The 20,347-nt window shown below is 37.5% G+C and overlaps 1 protein-coding gene across 1 annotated transcript in view; it reads left to right on the top strand.

Moving 5' to 3' along the window:
- The window catches only part of SHANK2 (SH3 and multiple ankyrin repeat domains 2), a gene marked incomplete at its 3' end in the record, with an annotated part of 214,944 nt that overhangs the window by 19,614 nt on the left and 174,983 nt on the right, over nt 1-20,347 (top strand). Inside the window, exon 4 of the mRNA XM_010283974.1 lies at nt 1,963-2,076. Coding sequence (XP_010282276.1) covers nt 1,963-2,076 — 114 coding nt within the window. The remainder of the gene's footprint in view (nt 1-1,962; nt 2,077-20,347) is intronic.

Genomic DNA, 20,347 nt, shown 5'->3' with positions numbered 1-20,347 from the left:
GGTGTTAGGTAACTAAAAGACAAGACATGCTAAAAATTTTTTAGTCACCTTAAGTGTCACTGTGGAGTTGGTGTCTTTCAAGGTCTGTGCTCTCCCCCATTATCCCGTAACTACCCGGGTAGGTATAGGTTTCCTCGTATATGTCAGAAACGTGCTTGATAAATCGTGCATTTGGGACCTATCCAGGCGTAGGATTTTGCCTTAATGGATATATTTCCTGGGGCGTAATATGTACTTCTTACTGACAGTGATGTGCAAATATGCAGTTTATGGAATCTGTATCTCTGAATTTACTACATTAAAGAACTTAAAAGTGACACATTTAAAAACATTTTTCTGTCAATTATCTATGTTCATAGATATCCATGTTCCATGAGTAATACCACAAGTAGCTTATGATTGCGTTAATGAGAAACTAGGTAAACATTTAATTTCAAATGCAGTTTTACAGATCCTGGTGTGTCAAACCAGACTTCTTACTACCTCTTTAGTTTTACCAAGATTTTTTAATTGTTTTTTTGGCCTATCATTGATTTGATTTTCATCTTACTCTATAGTAGCGCAAATCAAGTTCAAATCCAATGCCATTGAGTCACAGCAGTTCCACCGATAGAGAATTCAATTGCAGTCAGGCTCCGGGACTACAGTTTTAAAGCCTGATACGGTATGTTTTAAAAGCGCAAAGAGTGCTCGTGTTGGAGATCATCAAAGTAGCTCTGAGCAAGTTAATATCCCTACCATACTGAAATTTCCTGCAGAGACACTATTCCACGTCTTGAAAACCATATGCATACGTTAGCAAAGAGATGTGCTTGGGCTAATTAGCCCTGATTTTCAGCAGGGCCAGTTAGCTTGGCCGGCTTAGCTAGCACAGAGCTAATGGAGCTTAGACTTCCACGGGCTTATTTTTGGTAGCTCAGGGACCTCTCCACTGAACATTGTTTTGTACAGATGTACTCTGAGGACGTGTGTTGTATGACTGAGCTATATTCCCAATCACCCTATTTAAATGAGCTAATGGTGTTTTTGTTAATCTATAATACCATCTTTGTTCTGATATTAATGTATAGTATGTTTTTAGTAGTACATTTATGTTCTTTTTATATATATTAAACATACGGTGATTTGTAGGAACTTCTAGAAAATTAATGTAAACATAATACTTAGCAATTATTTAGGATCCTTTCATTGTTGTAATTCATCTCCAATTGCTTGTTAGTAAAAACATACATTGTTGTTCTGCAGTCTTTTGTCACAATGCTTGTTAAATCCTTCGATTAATATCAAGATAATTAGAACTACAGGATAAAGCTCGCTCTTCTATTGGTAAATCATTCTCTTTCCTATTGTCGCTATCTTCTACCGAGAAAAATCACTTAAATGTTTCAAAAGGCATCTACATTGTGTATCACACCTATGGGATACTCAAGTGTTTGCTGTGTACTCAAGCTGTTAAATCATATTACTCAACCTACATTACAAATCTCTGGAGCTACCCACTAAATAAAATAACATGTTTCCTCAGGAAGTAGAAAACATATGAGATATCAAAATATGTATTATTAAAACCCAATTTCAGTGTGGGTTCAGTTTTACAATAGGTTCAGCACTTCAGCTTAATTTGAAGAGGCAAGCCAAATTTTTTTGGTCTTAATATGACCATGCCTTTATGGTTGACAAAAGCAGCAATGAGAAAACTGAAAATGGAAAGAATTATGTGAGGGCCAAGGAACTTGTGACAAAAATAAATCTGGGGAGAGGCTCCAAAGACTGCTCAGGAAGGGTTGCATTTTAAGGGTACCCTGTGCCCATTTTTGGGGGTACCAGCACTTGAGTTACTGTACAACATTTGCTTGTACCAATATGATATTAAATTATTACTAAGCATGTTATGTAACTAATCTTGATATTTACATAAGAAGAGAAAAAAGTCTAACGTTTCCTGTGTCTCTCTGTGTTTAGTTTTAAGCATTGGTGAAGGTGGATTCTGGGAAGGCAGCACCCGGGGACATATTGGATGGTTTCCTGCAGAATGTGTTGAAGAAGTTCAGTGTAAACCAAATGAAAGCAAACCAGGTAATCAGATCAAGTTCCTGTTGAATCCTAACAATGACAAATGCGATGTGTCTGTCCAAGCAGAAAGGCAGCCTAGACGGTAATGTGTTATACAGCAGTGTGTTTGTGCAATACTAGAAACTGGAAAATTAAATAAAGCTGAGCTGCTGAATTAAAAAATAAAGATGGGTTTATTGATCCGATTTTACTGGATGCTGTCCAAGCAAATGGTCTTTCTCATGACGAGTTATGCTGTGAAGTACTGTGAAACGATTTACACAGAACTGTATGCAGACATTTTGTAAAGTATTATGCTGTGGTTTATTTTTTTACAGTGTGGGAGAATGGCCAATTAGACAATTAAATAATGGAAGAAAACCTGTTCAGTCATCTCCCAATCTGAGGTAGTCATACAATGTATTTAGCTCTTATTCATAGCAATAAATTTTCTGTTGACCTTTTACTAAATTTTAGAGGAGGCATCCGTTAGTGGGATGTCCCCATCCTTACTGATGAGAAAGGAAATAGAGTCCTCCTTTATTATACACTTGTGCTGCCGTAAGTAAGTAAAACACAAGTGACTTTAAGCAAGGAGTTTTTTCAGTTCTGGTATAATAAAAGAAAAATAAATGTATGTTGAAGCATGTTATTTTAAGAATTACCTACCATCTCATAATTTCTCTGCTTTTAAGAATTAAGATAGGAGGACATCCTCTCTAATTAAAAGCTCATTATAAATGAGCTCTGAGAATATAATTAAGGTTCTCCAGGAGTATATGCAGTTTTAAAGTAACTATTGATGTGTTTTGAGTATCTCATGTATTGATTAAGAACTTTTGGCATTGCATAGACAATACACTAAAGTTTATGCATCGTATCGTTCACTCATGAACATTGTTCTTTTATGTCATTATAAACTGCACAGATATACTTTTCTTTTTTTATATATACCCACTGTATAAACATGATAGAACGGAATAGAATGCACTGGACAAGGTAATAGTTCCAGAGTAGTAAGGATTTGGAGATATTTATAAGATTTGATAATTATTTTAATTTCATTGGTTATAATGGAAGCTGTGGTAAGGTGAAATAGAGTTTAAGGGATGATCAAAGAAGAAGCAGAAAGATAGCTTTTCTAATGTGAAAACTTTAAAAGAATGAGGGAATGAGGCATCAGGGACACTGCTTTAGATAACTAAACACTGTGTGAAAAGGTTATACTTCCTTCTCTATTTCTCTTTTGAGAGCGAAAAAGAGAAGGAGGCAAAACCAGATTTAATATTTTCAGAGAATGGATTTAGGCTCTGAGAACAGAGACACAATAGTTGTGTAGCCCTCTTCAAAGGGCTTAAGGACAAATCAGAATTTTAAGATGGAGGAATATTAAACGAGGAAGATTGAGGTTGGAAATGGCACATTTAGGAGCAGTGCAGTTATCAAATACTGGATGGAAAAAGAGAACAACAAGTTGCAACTCTAGTGTGATTTCATTTGTTGGCAACATTATGGAAGACGAATAAATTCAGTCAGCGTGGAACATGAGCTGGTGAAGAGCCACGTGTGAACTGTTTTGAAGATCCTTCAATAAAACCTTGTGGTCACTTGAATGAAAGACTTCAGAAAGTTGCAGTCTACATAAGTCATCACTAACACCTTTCATGAGTCTGTCATGGCAAGTTTGCATTAAATTTGAGCTGTGCATTTGTCTCCAGATCTTCACCGAGAGGGTAGTCAGGCATTGGAACAGGCTGCCCAGGGAGGTGGTGGAGTCGCCATCTCTGGAAGTGTTCAAAAAACGAGTGGATGTGGTGCTTCAAGACATGGTTTAGGGAACATGGTGGCGCTGGATTAATGGTTGGACTTGATGATCTTGAAGGTCCTTTCCAACCTTGTGATTCTGTGATTAAGTGAAATTCTAAAATATGAAAGGAATATTGCAACTTCTTTAGATCTATATACTGGTTTTGAAGAGAAGGTAACCAAACCTATTTGTCAGAAATCCTTAAAGATCTTTTCAAGAAATATTGTAGGAAGTAAATTCAGTATATGACACGATTACTTTAATATATGACAAGATTGTTTTGGAGCAAAAATTTCTTTGATCATTCAAAGGAAAATGAAAATTAAGAAAAAAATTGTCACAAGAAAAGCAAAAGGATTACCAAAGCTGGAGGTGTTAAAAGAATATCAGCAAAAACATCTTACAAATTTTCTGACATCAAATTACGAAAACTTATGCCATGTGTCTGCCAAAATACCAGAGCATTTACTCTAATTTATATATATTGCGTACTATTGTCTTTCCGATTGTTTTCCTATTTGCTTATAGTATAGCGTGAATAATAATAATGTCAACATAGCTTAAGACTTTAAATATACCGTTCTTCTATTGCAAAAAAAGATGAAAACATAATGAAATAAGCACAAAAGGGGCACATTTTCTATACCTTTGAACTTGTGCATTTACATATTTTGCTGGGCTGTCTTGAAAAATGTCCTGCACCCAGAAGGCACAAATGAGGTACAGTGCTTCTCTGTGTAATGCAATAGGGGTTGGAGCTATGAGTATGAAATATGTGAAATCCACAGTGTGTGCCGTAGTATTATTGAAATACAGTAAGGACTGAAAGCAGCTGATCACTGAACTGCTCTATGCAGTTAGCTTCATTCCCTTTGCATAGGAAACAATGGAGGTGAGAGAAGAGAGCTTTACAAGCAAAAATCAGCCTGTACTCCCTCTGAGTACAAATGCAAAAGTAATTTAGAAAATGTGTTAAGCATGGTGAAATGATTAGAAATTAAATTAGGTCTGCTGGGATTGCTGAATGAACATCAGCTGAGAAACATCACAAACTTGTGCAAGTTGAAAGAATTTTTATTGTGGACTTTGCAAAGCAGCAGAACTTCTTATGATAATGATATAGAAAGTAGATCATCTTAATGCGTAGGAAATGAATCTCAAACTCAGCCTTTTTCAGACCAGCACCCCAGGATCAATTCTTTCCTATAAGTGAGATTTAGGAATGTGTCTTCAAACAGCTTGCCTTTGCTATTAAGTTTGAATAATTGTGTTTAATAGTAGCTTGTCATTTGCATGCTGTGAATGGAAGAAAGAGAAATAGTTCTTGGAAAAAAACAAACCACAATTAAACTCTACATGCCCAGTAAAACTGGTGGGCAGGTGTTTCATGTCATGCTGATGTATAATCTCACTTCTAAGACAAGTTCAATTTTCAGGGAACTTCATTGCCATCCCAACTGTTCAGTGGAAGTAGGCAGTACAGAACAGCACCTGATTCCTGTGATCTCTTCAAAGATACCATGCTAGCTTGGCAACTTCTCTTTTTTTAAATTAAAAAAAAAAATCATGTTGACTGGCCTTAATTCTATATCCTTTAATCCTTCATTAATTGAGAATTGTAGGAATTATTCCATTATTCTTCTGGGATTGATGCCAGGCTTATGGGCTTTTAATTATCCAGGTTGTCTCACTTGCCCTTTAATAGCACTGGCATAGGACCTGCTGCCTTTCAGTCTTAAGAAGGTTCCTTGACATTCCGAGTACTAATAAAAAAGAATAGTGACAAAGGAAATTATTATCAGTGGTCTGCTAAGTTCTTTTACCTGCTTTTAAAAGATTCTTAGACACAAAACATTTTAAAAAGTGTTGTCTTAGTAGCCAGTTTTTAACATTCTTCAGAATTATTCTTAGAGTGAGAGTATTCTTTCAGAAGAGATTGATACAATATTTTGCTTTTTCCCTGTACAAACACAGAATACAAATGTTATGTATTTCTTCTTTCTACACTGACAGTTTCCCTGTGTCATTCAGTAATGAACCAATTCCATTCTTAAATTTCTTTGTATTCCTAAATATGTGAAAATGTACTATATTTTTTTGCTAAAATGTTCTGAGTAGATTGAAGAGTGTTCTGCACAGGAGAAGCTTGATTCGTGTAAAATACAAGGTAACTGAAATCTGTGTAAATGGGAGGCACAACTTTGAGTTAATAGACGTCTTAACAGGATTTATTAAGTGCTGCTGGTGCTGCAGAGAATCACAGGTCGTCTTGGATCTCTGGAAGCAGTAGCTTGCATATACTGAGAACACACTATGTGACATGGCTTTGTTTTATTTTTCTACCTATAAAAAATAGAAAGGCTTTTCATTTTACCAGTTTATTCACCCCTTAAAATACATTATCCTTATTAAAATAGTAAGAATTCCTACTTAATACCTTCCAATGGGAAATGAAGTACAGAAAAATCGTAAGTCCATAAAGAAGAACAGAAGTCCATAAAATCAGCTGCCCCACCAATGGAAGATACAGTTTTCTTCCTCCTGCTTAAGTTTAGATGTTTCCATTTGCTTTTCTTCTATCATAGGGTCTTAGTCCGAATTGAGAGGTTTACTACAAAAATGCTTTCTTGGGATTTTATACTCCCATGTCCTTCAGAATTCAGAATTGTAGATTATCTAATTGCTCATAACTGAGGTGAAGTATTCATTTTGTTTTCATGTTAGAAGTTATCTTTAATTACATTTCAATTACATGTTGTCTTTACTGTTTATTATTCCTTCGTCCCTACTGATGTGCCTGAAGAACTCTTGGATTTTACAAATGATACTGAAATGAAGGTAGACTTAGCACGTCTTTTAGTAATTCTCGCTGTCTTTCAACTCTTGGCCTCCTCAGTGCACCTTTCCTTGAGTTCCATCCTCATCTATAATATTCACTTTGGGGTGATTTGTCATTCAGTAGCATCTTCCGTGCATTTTTCTATCCTGTGGCCATGGGCTACCCTTTACTAGTAGTTGTAGTTGCCATACGAGTCCTTGGAGTTTATTTCAGACTAGATCTAATCTGGGCATGTGGCTTGAACGACCATTAGCAGTTATTCAAGAGCTCATTTTCCCATGAAAGAATCCAATTTGAAAACTCTGAGGTCTGCTCAGTCCTGTGGGCTGCAGCAGAGTAGGCAGCATTTACAAAGCACATTCCTGGCCCAGACTAAAATGCTAATGTAGATGCACCCATGCTGACCTCTAGTGTCAGTGGTGCTCTGAGCAGACATTACCTAGCATCTAAGCTGGGATTTCTCTCAAAATGCCTGTACTTAAACATTTGGTATAGCTTACTCCTGAGTTTCCCGCAACTTGAAAATATAATGACAGATTATCCTGTATAGTATAATTCCCTTGCCCATTTCTTTTTACCTATGTAGTCATACACAGGTGTTATAAGCAGAAATTGCAGCATTCCATATCCAGCATTCCCTCTAGATTTCAGAAGTTACCAAACAAGTCGAAGTTTTGTTAATAAAATGACTATAAAATGAATACTTTGCTACACAGACTGCTATTTCTGAAGTAAAAATTTTCTTTATTCCTCATTCTTAGTTTTTAACACATAGTGCATTCAGTAAAAACAAATTTGTTACTCATTTCCACCATTTCTTTTTTATAATTAACACAACACCTTCCCAGACAATCTAGTCAGCCATGCTGTGAGAAAATTGATTTGCCTTCTTGCGAATAAGAAAGTTGCCTTACTGTGTGTGAATTGAGGAGCTACATCTGTACTAGTAGCTGGTAGCTCTTCTGTCCTCTGTGGACAAGTGGCTTGGCACGTACTGTATGTGAAATTTTTCTATGCCTTGCCTGCCACATCAAAGTTGCTTTCTCCATGCTGCCTTCCAGAGCAGTCACCAACATTTTTTGTCCACTGAAATATATCAGGGTACTGTTTGGAAAAATAATAGTTGGCATAAATGGAAGTTGTGCCAGGGATCCACTAACAGTGAAACGGGATGGATGGTTAACATGCCAGGGCACAAGTTGCAGCCTTGACTGTGTCCTGTATGGACATATGTAAGCTGCCTGAAGTTCTAAAAAACTGAATTTCCACAGCTTATGCTCTTAGGTAGCATATAGTTAATTTTAAACATGTCCTGTTTAAACTTCCATGAGAAGAGTAGCAGCTAGAAAATTAAATTTTGGCATTGTTTTTTTTCTACCTTTTTAAGGGTAGTGATGTGGTAGGTGTATTAGAAAGCAGTGTCATTACTGGGTGTACTCCGTGAGGCAGATGAACACTAAAGCATACCACAGAAACTTGGTCTCTGCGTGTGTGTGCACCTCATTGCACCCCAGCATGGAACAGAAATGTAGTATGCTGAGCCTGGAAGTCCCCATCCCCAAATCGTCAAGCCATGCCAATTGAGGACACAATGCAGCATGTGTTCACATACATGGATTTCTTTCCTGAATAGAAAAGGAAACAATGTGCACCCATCTCAACCTGACATCCAGTCAGCGCACAGCTTGCAGTGCGTCCAAGGTCTCTGATGGTGGACTTGCTGTGGAATAGACCTGGGCCTCAGCTAGCTACATTGGGCTTGGAGCACTTGGACACAGCCATCAACCTTCTCCTTCCTGTAAGTTATGGGTCACCTGATTTTGGCAGTCAAGGGGCTACAGTTACATAGATGGACAGTTTAAAATGTGTTTAAAGTATCTGATGAGGCCTTGCTCAGTTTGTATCCAGTTCTTGAGCTGTGTTAGTTCTTGAGCTCATGTAAAACTGGAATTTGTGAGTTGTAGCTCTGGTCCTTCTAGAAAAAGGACAGGAGTCTTGGTTTAGCAAATTTGCTGTTTGGATGTAATAGACAGCCAGGACATAATCAGCTGTAGAAGCACTCCCTAATGGCATATAATTATGCTTGTAAAGGTCAGCACTGGAAGAAAAAAATAGAAAGCAAGAAGTCTTTTAATTCAGCCTCTTTCCTTAATTACGTACCTTGATCCAAACTAACAATATCTTGTTTAAGCAACTTTTTCCTATTTTGTTAGGATCATTTCTGGGTAGCTATTTAACTAGAAAGAGAACTGTAAGAATAGATGGGAACATTTTAGAGATTATTAGAACTCTGAAAAATTCGATAAACTAACTAACTTTGAAAACCCATGGAAGGAATAGGGTTTCAACAAGACAGAAGAACCTGCAAATAAAAGATGCTGTCTAAGTAGATGAGTACTTCAAGTTTTTGGTGATCATTTTTGATAAATGCTTCTTCCATATGATTTCACCTTGAATGGAAGGTACCTGTGTATTTATGACAAAATTATGATGCAACTTAAACTGGCATGAACAGCAGCAGTCACGGAAAAAACATTACTGCAGCTGGAAGGACTAAATGGAGGCAGTATAAAAATTATATATATAAGAAGGGAAAGACACTTTTTTTTTTTTAGGAAAGTTAATCACAAACATTCTCGTGTCAGTTGTGTAAAGAGGTAAGAAGTCTGATAGCTTGGAAACATGTTCTGACTTAACAGTGCAAGCAATGGCTGGACTCAGTATGGCGCAGAGAATATAAACCAAAAAAATTGAAAATGCCTCATTTAAGTGGGTTTATCATTGTAAAAAGTGCTATGATGTGGATAGAAACTCAGCTATTTGAAAATGGTTAGAAAGCTCAAAAGATGAATATTATACCTTTGTAATCCCAGACAGGGTCCTAAATGTGGGACATGCAGTCAAACAGGTGTGTTTATTGAAGTTTGCCCATTCCTCTTGAGGAACACTGTCCAGCTATCAAACCCTGGTACCCAGAGCTCAGACTGACAGGTCAAACAGTATTCAGTAAGTCCCCCTGTCTTGAAGGATACTGTCTGAAGCTCTGACCTCTGAAAGGCTCTTTCCTGCCTTGCTTCTATATTTTACACAACAAACCACATGGCTCACATGATTCTGAAAAGTTTAATCTTTTGATAAGTGATTTTCTTCCACAAAACACGTTTCCCATGTACAAATTTGTGATTAAAAAAGAAGTGAATAGATGACAAAACTCAGCACAGTGATCATCTACAAAGATGCTGTGTTCTGTTTTATGGCTTAGAAAGATTAGGAGTATGCCACGTACAATATTTTGCATAAACTTCATTCCCTTCCATAAAGCAGTGGGAAAAATACTTTATACTGGAACAAAAAAGTCAATTTAAAGAATTAGATCTGAGGTGCTGGCAAGCCAGTCAACAAAGCCTAGCTGACATAGGAGCTTGGTGCAGTAATAAGCAACTAATTCTGACAACTGTCTGTAGCTGAGGATGTAAATCAACTCCACTTTCTGACTCGAGTGATGGAAATTTAAAGAATGAACCTCAGCAAGTTTCTGCATTTTAACTTTGCTGAGCAAAGCATTTGTGTTCTCAGTAATGGTAAACAGCAGTTTGGGAAAGAACTTCTAAATGAATCGTCACTCAATAATAAAGCTCGTTTGGAAGCAGAGGTAACTTGAGAGCTGTTTTTGTCAGCAAGCTGGCTATAGGATGCAGTCACATGCTTCCAACACAACCTGGTAATGTGTGTTCTCTATGACCAAGGGTGCCTTGGAAGACCTTGGTCTTCTTAACAAGATGCAATAGAAGTTTCTTACTATAATAGTACTATTTGTAAGAAATGCTTTGGAAGACTGAGTCTACCAATTAATGTTGCCAGTCAGCTTCTCTCTCTCAAATTACAGTGGTTTTCCTTTGCTAATGATAATGAGTTTCGTTTGAGGAAAGAGTAAAATAAAGTATTCTATGATAATAATGTCGTCATTTATTCATTTTTTGAGAACAGCATAAAGTAAAAACATGAAAAGATAATACAAAAGAAAGAAAATACAAGCCTAGGTCTAGAGCTTGTAAAACATGTAAACTTGTCTGCATCTTTATCATTGAATAAGTAATTTTAATTCATAATATTTCACTGTCTTGGCTCCTTAGCTGACATGCACTTCATCCCTTTCACTCTGATTTTCATGCTTGCTAAGAGACACTTAGGAATAACTCTCATCAGCTGAATAGGAGCAACACAATTCTCTAAAGCATTGAAATAGGCTAAAAATAAATTGCACAGCAATATAAAATTAAACTTACATATTAGGAAACTCAACGTTTCAAATGCACCTGGGGTTGCTGGACATGCAAGTGTAGATTTTTTGTCCTTTTCCGATTCTTTCTGCATTTTTTCATCAAAAAAAAGTCTATCAAACCATACAGGATAAAAAAGTGCAAACTCTGAGGAGTGTCTCAAAAAGAAGGGAGTTACCATCATAGCATCTTCCTGTTACTTCCAGTGATGTGTTCACATTTTCTGTTCAAAATCACAGTCCATCTAACATTAAGAAGCGACTTCTAAAGCATGAGAGCATATAGAGACCAAAAATGTCTGATGTTACAAGTTGCTTTAGAAGTGTGAAAAAGATAAAGGTATAAAGTGAACGATTTATAAAGTGATACAGCCTTCTGAGGAATTTAAGCCCAGTTACTGGTTTCAGGCAGGATACATCAGCTTGTGGCAGAATTTGGGCAGCCCTGTTACACAATGTGCTAACAAACTAGAAATAATACTTCATTTTTTGATCCCTTGTTGTTCTTCTGGAAACTACACATATAAGACTTTTTTTTTAACCCATCAAAGCCTGGGGTCAAATTATTTGGGCTTTAACCAATTTGGCATATTTCAGTGATGGCTAGTAGGCAAAAATCCTTTGCCTTCACCTTCTGGGATTTTGGAACATTTAAAATTTCATAAAGAATATGTATTTTGATAGTAACACCTCTTCCCTGTGCTAATAGTTCTTTTTTTTTCTTGATTAGAGGTACTTCTTAATATCTTACGATTCTATCATCAAATATACTTGATCTTTGCTCCTTCTAGAAATATCTTATCTTAAATCATAGTAGCAATAGATTTTAGGCTTTGGTTTTATTATACTTTTTTTTCTGAAATTCTGTTTAATCAGTATTCTCTGATGCACCTGAGCAAATATTATTTATATCAGAATATAACTTCTGTTAAAATCACTCTGGGTATATACCAGGATTAAATAAATTTCCATATTTCATTTAACTCATTTCATTTAGCACAACCTAACACTTTTTAATAAAAACGATTTACTTAAAATGGCTGACATAGATCTATGTCTTAGATCTATGCATATTCTGAAAGAGTTGATAAATTATCATTTTCTTCTATGTTCTCTTGTACTAAATGACACATTTGCGTTTTTTCCCCCTCTTATATTTAATGGCTCAGATCAAAGGCTTGATAACAGAGGCCGAAAACTCTTTGAAACACTCCCCAGTTATTTAAGATCAAATTCATATTAATTTAAGGAAGGTGATAGAGCATCTACTTACAGTAATGGCAATGCTGGAGGTGATCAGGCAAATTATACCTACATAGCAGCAGCTGTTAGATAACCCATATTCTGGTCTTAAACTATGTTACTGCTTTTTGCTTCCATACTTGCCCACAACAAAAAAGAATGGAAAGGGGCTTTTCCCTGGCTGAAAGATCAGTCAGTGCCTGATGGTGAGAAAACAACTTCATAATATGCAACTTGATGACAGTAACTGATCATAGTAGAAGCAGCATGAGAAACAAGCATGTTATTTTGATTCATTAAAAAACCCAGTAATTTACTACATTACATACCACTTGCCCATTTTATTGTGTAGTGCAAACCTTGTAAGTGGAATACCTCCCTTGCTAGAAAGCTCCGCTAATTTTATTATCGGATCGGTATCAAAGGGAAACTCTGAGGTCTCACCTTGCCTTGTGAGCTGTTACCCTAGGCTGGTGAGGTAATTGTTTTAAAGTGTAATTTCTTCAAATGAAGTAATTTTCTCTCTGACATTTCATCTTGGGCTCAATCGGCTCTAGGTAGGAAGCCCCAGACCTGACCAGTATCTCAGGTGGCTTTCAGGATGGTCACAGAGCTTGCAGAGAGAAGTTTTTCTGTCAGGGGCCTCACATGCTCTCCTTCCCCACCATTTCTATTGCTTTTGTCTCCAGATGTCTTGTTCTTAGATATCTGCCACTGCCCGTTTTGTGCCTGCAGGGCAGAGCCAGAAGACCGATGAGCATCGTTGCAGCAGATTTTCTGTGGCAGTGGTTTTAAAGGTTATGCCTCCAGTGTTGGGCTTCGAAACTCGCTGTGCCAGGGCCATGCTTACTCAGACTATCAATATCCCAGAGCAGGTTTATTTAGCTAAGTGAAAGAACATCACATCGTATTGATGGTCTTAGTTTTCAAGCTAGGAATAGGTTATTTGTCTTCAGGTAAAACAGAAAAACCTGAGTAAATGTTTCTAATTCTGAACTCACAACATGTACTGAATTTTAAATAGTAATGGAGCTTGGCTCCATTATTTATAAAAGCATGTTTGTATTTGGAACCAAGTTTGGAAATTTGGTTCTGCTTTTTCATCTAAGTGAAAGATGCCCAGCAACTTTCTTAACTCTCAATTCAGGCTATATATTCACAAATATAAAAAATGGCAGCAAAAGTCAAGATAATTTTGTGGATGATTTACAGGCAAAAAGCACTTCATTGTGTGGTTTTGTGGCTTTTTTTGTAGCCAAAAGTTCAACTATAATTATACAAAAATCACAGAGAGCTATAGACTCTTTACTTCATGCTTATAGATATGTTATACACGTATCAAGCACTAGTTTAATGTTGTCCAGAGAGACATTTAAAATAGTTACATATTTTGGCTGCTCTCCTGGAAATAATAAAAGGAATTATATTGCATTCCCTGTACAACATATTAATAGTTTAAGGAAATTAAATATAATGTATCCTTGTCTCATTTATCTAAAAAATCCTTACACTTAAAAAATTACAGTTTGTGGAGTAAAGGTTAACAAGAAACCTCTAGAAGCTGTAACATTACTTTTTGGCTGTACAGTTAAAATGTTGGATCGTATTAGTTAAGAAAAGTACTTCTACTCTATTGGACGTGTTTGTGTGCCGTAATACACTGCAGGAGGTGGCAAACTGAAGTTAGGTAACGAGAGTAAAAGTCCACATTGTAATGAAAGATTGAGAGTATTGGTGTTTCAGTATGTGCTGGAAATGTTCATACGTGCTATGAAAGCTACGCATGGTCAAAACAAAAGTGAATTGGCAAAACCAACCCAATCAGGTATCAGCAACATTGATAACAGACAGGGCTTGAAAAAATCTTGGCAGTGGAAAGGAGGAAGATATGTTTAAAAAATGATCCATGCCATGAGTCTGTCTTTGGCAAGTATATCTGCAGGAGGGAAGGGAAAAGAAGGGGGTTCATGCTTTTAGCACATCTGCTCTTTGGAAGTTGTCAGATGGAAAGTACCTCAGCACTAGACTAACCCAACAGTTCTGTTAATTTTTAAATTAAGTTAAAGTTAGTGCAGACATGCTTACAGTTGCTTTTACATAGCTATGTAAAAGGCAGACATGACTTTAGCAGCTGCTAATTGAACTAAAAAGTTTATAGTAATATCTCCATCTTGTACAACGTTTTCTGCATAATCGCATCCTTTTTGGGCACAAATTTTGTGCAGCGGCATTTTTGTCATAAGTTACAGGTTTTTTTTCTACTCCCTGTTTCTGTTCCACAGTTGTACTGGCACAAAGCTTTGCGTGGCTGCGCTTTGGACTAAAAGGGAAAAACATAGTGCTAAAAAAAAAAGGGGTTATTTGTTGGTTTTTAAGGCTGTCCTGTAAGCAGACTCACTTGGAAAAATGATCAATGACTAATGGAAAGGACAGGAGCCCCATCAGTTGATACTGCATAGAACTACAGCCTGAGTCAGCTGTCAAGTAACAGCAATTATTGAAGAGCAGGAGCTAGCAAGCACCCTCTGCTTTGCAGTAATAAGCTGGTGGCAATTATAAGGCACTTAAAAACAATTAATCCTCTCTGTGATGCATTTGTGGTAGGAGTGCAGTTTACCTGATTGAATGTAGATAGCAAAGCTGCAGTGGGGAAAGATTCGTATCACCTAACTATATAAATTTCTGTGGTATTAACAATTCCACCTGAGCTCGTCACCTTCAAATACCTTTCTGCCTTTTTAGTATGTCTGTGTGCTTCAAACATTTAGCTCACCCCATAAAGTTAGGGGTGTAAGCCAATCCTTTGCTACTCAAATTTAACAAATCAAAATGAAGCAGGAAGAATCAGAATTAAACTCCATGATAAAAGATTTCTAAAGAAAAAATTAAGAGAAAAACCTTTTTGAATTGCAGCAACTGTTTCCATTCTAAATGTTTTGTCTCTCAGATAAATTAGAAAACTAATTTTTTTAATGTTATATTAGCATTTGTTAGTCAACACTTCGGAAAGAAAAGAAACAGTTATATTCCTAACTGTAAATCTCTATAGATTATACTTTTCCTTTCATTTGCCAGGATAAAACCTATGCTTTGGTTTGGTCTCATGTAAGACTTTGAAGACTTTGAGTAGCCCTTTGGTTGAGAGGAAATGCAGATAATATGTACAGGAATTGTCCAAGACACTTTCATAAAAATCAGAAATCTATCTTGCTAGGATTTTGTCATCCAAAGACAGGGTACAGTTACGTGAAGGACTACAGGAAGAAACAATGCCACAATTAATTTATTTTTAAGAACCAGAGGATGGTTAAAATGTCATAGAAAGAATGGTGATTTTTGCTAAGTGCTTGCCCCAGAAAACAGAAGTGCAAATTGTAGATAAGTGCACTGATTAGTACTGCGGCAAGAAAAGCTTAGATAAAATCAGGGGAGAGGTACAAGGCAAAATTGGAATAGAAATGTCATCCTTCAAATTTTCCAAATTTAGTGGTGAGTACTGTTATGATCCTAGATGTAGGCTGCTAGCTGCTGATAAAATAATGCTTACAGACAGAGGTAAAATCTGGCTAAAAAGTGACACAGTGAGTCTCGAGATAAGGAACTCCTTTGGCTGGAAAAGAGACTTGCAGTGTTGCTGTAGTTCTTTGGTGATACCATCTCAATGTCTAGTCTAATTTTAAACACTTAAAACCCTGTATCTTCAGACATTTCTGTTCAGCAGTATAAGGCTGTGAAATAAAGATTAATTTTTTAATTTTGTTCTAAATCATCAAGGCTTCTGTAGCTCTGGGGCAGTTCTGGGCCTTCCTCTCTCCATTTCTCTGATCACCACGCAGCTCAGCTTTCTTCAGTTTCTTCTCCTGAGCTCTTCTTGGGAAAACAGCAGAGAACTGAGACCCCTTCTTTGCTCCCATCCTCTTAACTAACCTCTGACACAACACACCTAAGCTTTATAATTATTCACCTATTTTTAACTAGTTACCAAATATCTAGTGATGGATGCCATCATTATGGTAAGAGGACACAAAATCACATATTCTTTCTAGTGGGTTTTTTTTCTGTTTTTCTTTGCTGACTCAAATAAGAAAATAAGGTGAAAAATCTTCCAGAAATCTAGCAGCACCTGAAGTTAAGTTACTGAGAGGAGATTTGACAGGGCATACTTTACTTGAAGTGTGCACTGCAAGGCAATTTAAAGGAAAATGAAATTCCTAATTGCTAATTAGTTAGGAAAACAGGTAAATCAGGTAAACATTTTTTTGTTCTTCTCTCATTCTTGCTTCATTTTTAGAAAAAAGTCAAGAGTGTGGTTTGTTTTCCTATAAACATTTAAAGTCTTTGTATTATTCTCACTTGTCTGGGTTTTTTCATCATAAAGGAATGCAATTTTCATGGTATATGCTGCTGACATGGTGAGGTGTTACCTGTTTCCTGGGCAGAAGATGGACAGATGAAAGAGGAAGATTTTTATTTTCTTGCAGATGTCTTGTTTGATGGGGACAATGGTAGAGTCCATAGAAAAACAGGAAGGTGGGAATGGTTGTCAGAAGGATCACGCATTCTTGCTCTGCAATTAAAAGTAGGCAATCCCCAACTTTCGTCTTTTCTGATTTATGCCTATGAGATAGTCTAACAGAATGGGAAAATGCTATTCCTCCTGAGCAGCCTAGTGCTCATTTTCTCTCTGTATCATATCTCTTCTCCTGAGAATGCCTTCTCTGCTGCAGTATCGAAGAAACTATTCTTAGGAATGGATGTCCTCAGGTCCCCACTCCCCCAAAACATATTGCAATATTGTTAAAAAGCACAGACGCTTGGTAGTACATGTAGACACAGTCCCAGACCTTGACACAAGTGCTTAATGACTCTAAGTAGCTTGGGGTGGGAAGTGTTTATAAGACTGATAAGTAGGGAAAAACATACACCTGGGAAACAAAATAGCTGACTTGGTTGCAAGTGCTGTTAATTCTATATATTTCAGTGCACCACTACCTCCAGCTCTCCTTCTGTTTGTGTGTGTATTTAACTGTGTGCTTAGTAGTGCCACGAACCTGTGAAATAGTTATATATTGTTTTTAAGTTAGGATGTGTGTAAAACCCTATGTAACTTGTTCCTAAAATAATGACTGATGTGTCTAAAGTTTAAGTAATCCTGAAACCGAGTTTGTGCTTAGTCATGCTTTTATTTGTAAGGGAAGAGAACTAGCTAATGTTTCTGAGTTTCTCTTCCTCATTAAACGGGAGTTGGATTTATTAGCATATATCTTATTAGCTATCTAATAAGTGCAGGTTATACCTATTATTTAAGTAGAAGCTTCACCTCTGACAAGATGTTTTTAAGTATTACTTTTGATAGATATTTTAGGGCTCAGTTCTGAAAATATAAAATACTTAAACCTAAAGGTGAACTCTGATCATTTATACAAGCTGCTGGATTTTGGGAGTCAGTGAGATTTCACCATGTAGCTAGAGTTGGAAGATTGAAATGTATAAATAACCTTCTTCAAAAGTAAGTCTTTAGAATTTCTTGAAGTCCTAAACTTACTTTGTAGGATGTTGCAATGCAACTTTTACATCCCATTTGAAAGTTAATTTGCAGCGCTTAAGTTAATGGGTTTTAAAGCACCAGACAAACATTTAAGAAAGTTCTTGCAAAGCCCTTTTGATCAATTAGGTAAGAAATTTCTCATATATGGGATATTTTTAAACCACACTGAGCTTGGCTGTTTTCTGTAAAATGGAGTCCTAGTGTAAGTATGTTTTATGCATATTTCTAACATTTCACAAACTGCTGTTTTGCTGGATAAAGTTTATTTAGTTTCTGGTCCCAGTTGGTTGAGAAATGGACATTAGCAATAGTCTGGAAGTCTGGCATAGCTACATTCTTAAATCATGGCAGTATACGAGTTTATGGCTGCCGTATCTGTTTTATGACATCTGAGTCACTGCTTTTAGGGTATTGCTTGAAAATTAATAGACTTATAAAAAATAATCTAAAAAAAAAAAAAAGAAAAAGAAGAAAGTCACTTATTAACCAGTGACCCCAGTGTGAGAATCTTCCTGCTGCTTTGGTGTGATTTATTACTGAATCTTTTAAAAGTAAAGAATCAGTAAATAGTTGATTATCCTTCTTCTAGATTGATCAGAATAACAAAAGGCAGAGTGTAAAAACTATCATCAGATCCACTTAGAATCAGAAGATATTAAGAATTTTCCATTAAACACAGTATCCAATTGCTTTGGTTGTACTATATGAAAACAATATTGAAGTACTAGTTAGAGTGTCATTAAGGACAAATACTTTTGGGATTCTCCCAGTGGTTTTGAGTACAACTATAAGTATGGATACATTTCAAGTTGTTATTTATGAGGGAGAAACTTGAAAAAGCATCTGGTAGGTATTCTTACAAATACTATGTAATTGTAAAGGTACATGTACATATATTTCCTTACATATTTACTCCTTGATTCGTGGTACCCTTTTATTCTAAAAAGCTATGTTTGTGTTCTGGCTTTTCTAGTTTTGTTGAAGCTTTGTGAGCACACAAGCTGAATATGGAAAAGTGTAGTTTCTCTTTACTTTTTACTCCTTTTTTTATATAGGAAATAGTCACATCTCTTGAATGTGTGATGTGTGGATTTTTAGGATTTTTTTAAATGATGATTTGTTTGGGCTCAAAACTAATGTTTCAAAAAGGGGGGAAAAAATATTCAAATGAGACCTGAGACTGTAGGCCTTAGCGCTTCTTGTAGTGGTGGTTACCTACAGGTTATACCAGCGTGAGAAAGCACACATGTTTTTCCTGAGGAAACATCGTACCGTATTTTCTCATTTGGGAATGGGCTCGAGTACCTGACAAACAAGCTGGAAAGCTGAAGGGTGATAAAAGGGTTGACAGATCCCTTGGCATGGCATGCGGGCCTGTGCGGATGGCGGCCTGGGGAGCAGCGTGTGAGGGCAGAGGCTGGCTTGTCGGCGGCCACCTGGCAGGGATCCGGTTGCCGCTGTGGCCTACCTCTTCCCAGGCAGGGCGTCTGGAGGAGTGGTTGGACGAAAATGGCTTGAGGAACACATGGGCTGAGGATGGCTTCTGGCCTGGGAGGAGGGGAGCGAGGGCCATGGGGGAAGCGGAGGTGCAGCCGGTTGCCCGGAGGCTGGAGATGCCTGAGGGGTTGGTGGTCGTGGACCTCAGCTGGCACCTCTCCACAGCCCACATCTGAAAGCAAGGGTGCTTCCAGAGGCTGCCCGGGGAGGAAGCGGGGGAAGATGTGCGCCCTCGTCTTGGTTTTGGCGGCGGCTGAGGCTGTTTGTGTGGAGCTAAAAGCGGGAGCGAAGCTTGGCGCGGGAGGTGAGGAGGCGCGGCGGCGGCGCAGCCGGTGCTCGTGGTAACCGGGCGTTTTGCTGTTAGTTCTGAGGAGAAGGGTGTTTATCAACAGGCCAAACGCTGCCTCCGCGGCTCCACACCAAGATGTTGCATCCAAAATGCTGCATCCAAAGATAACAACTGTAGACGTGATCTACTGAAGCAATAACGTGGACGAGCAAATGCAGAATATTCTCCTGAGCCACACAAGGAAGCAGAATATTTTAAAGAAGTAGTTAAATACTAAAACATGCAAAGAGGCAAGTGATGTCAGCTTGAGAGTGTGCACGCTGTAAGCTCATGTGAATGATGAGCTAACTATTGGGTGGTAGTCCTGATGGACGTTCCTCAAGCAAACAGAAATGCAGCTGAGAACAGGTTGTCATCTTGTGGTGGCACCATCGTGGTTTGAAAACAGCATGTGAGGAAATACGGAGGTTTTGTGCCAGCAATATCTTTCTGGGAGGCATTTTCCTGGTTCGGTGGTCAGGTCAATTTGCATCACTGTTGATCCACAGCCATTGCTGTCCAACGCATGCAGTAACTGGCTGGGACTAACGCCTTGCTAAGCTAAGCTAGGCTGAGGATTCTTCTCTCCTGGCTCTGTGTCCAGCGCTCTTCCTTCCTGTGCCACCATCATGGGGCTCTGGAGCAGGCAACGGAGGAAATTCCAGTCCGTTCTGCTTAGTCAAGGTAAGAATATATAAGGGGAATAGGGGAGCCACATGCAAAAAGCTGATGTACGGTAGAGTAATCGGAGTCTT

The sequence above is a fragment of the Phaethon lepturus genome, unplaced genomic scaffold, assembly GCF_000687285.1.
Source record: "Phaethon lepturus isolate BGI_N335 unplaced genomic scaffold, ASM68728v1 scaffold4273, whole genome shotgun sequence".
Classification (NCBI taxonomy): domain Eukaryota; kingdom Metazoa; phylum Chordata; class Aves; order Phaethontiformes; family Phaethontidae; genus Phaethon; species Phaethon lepturus.
The sequence above is the reverse complement of the archived record's forward strand: the minus strand, read 5'-3'. Positions and strand labels throughout refer to the sequence as shown.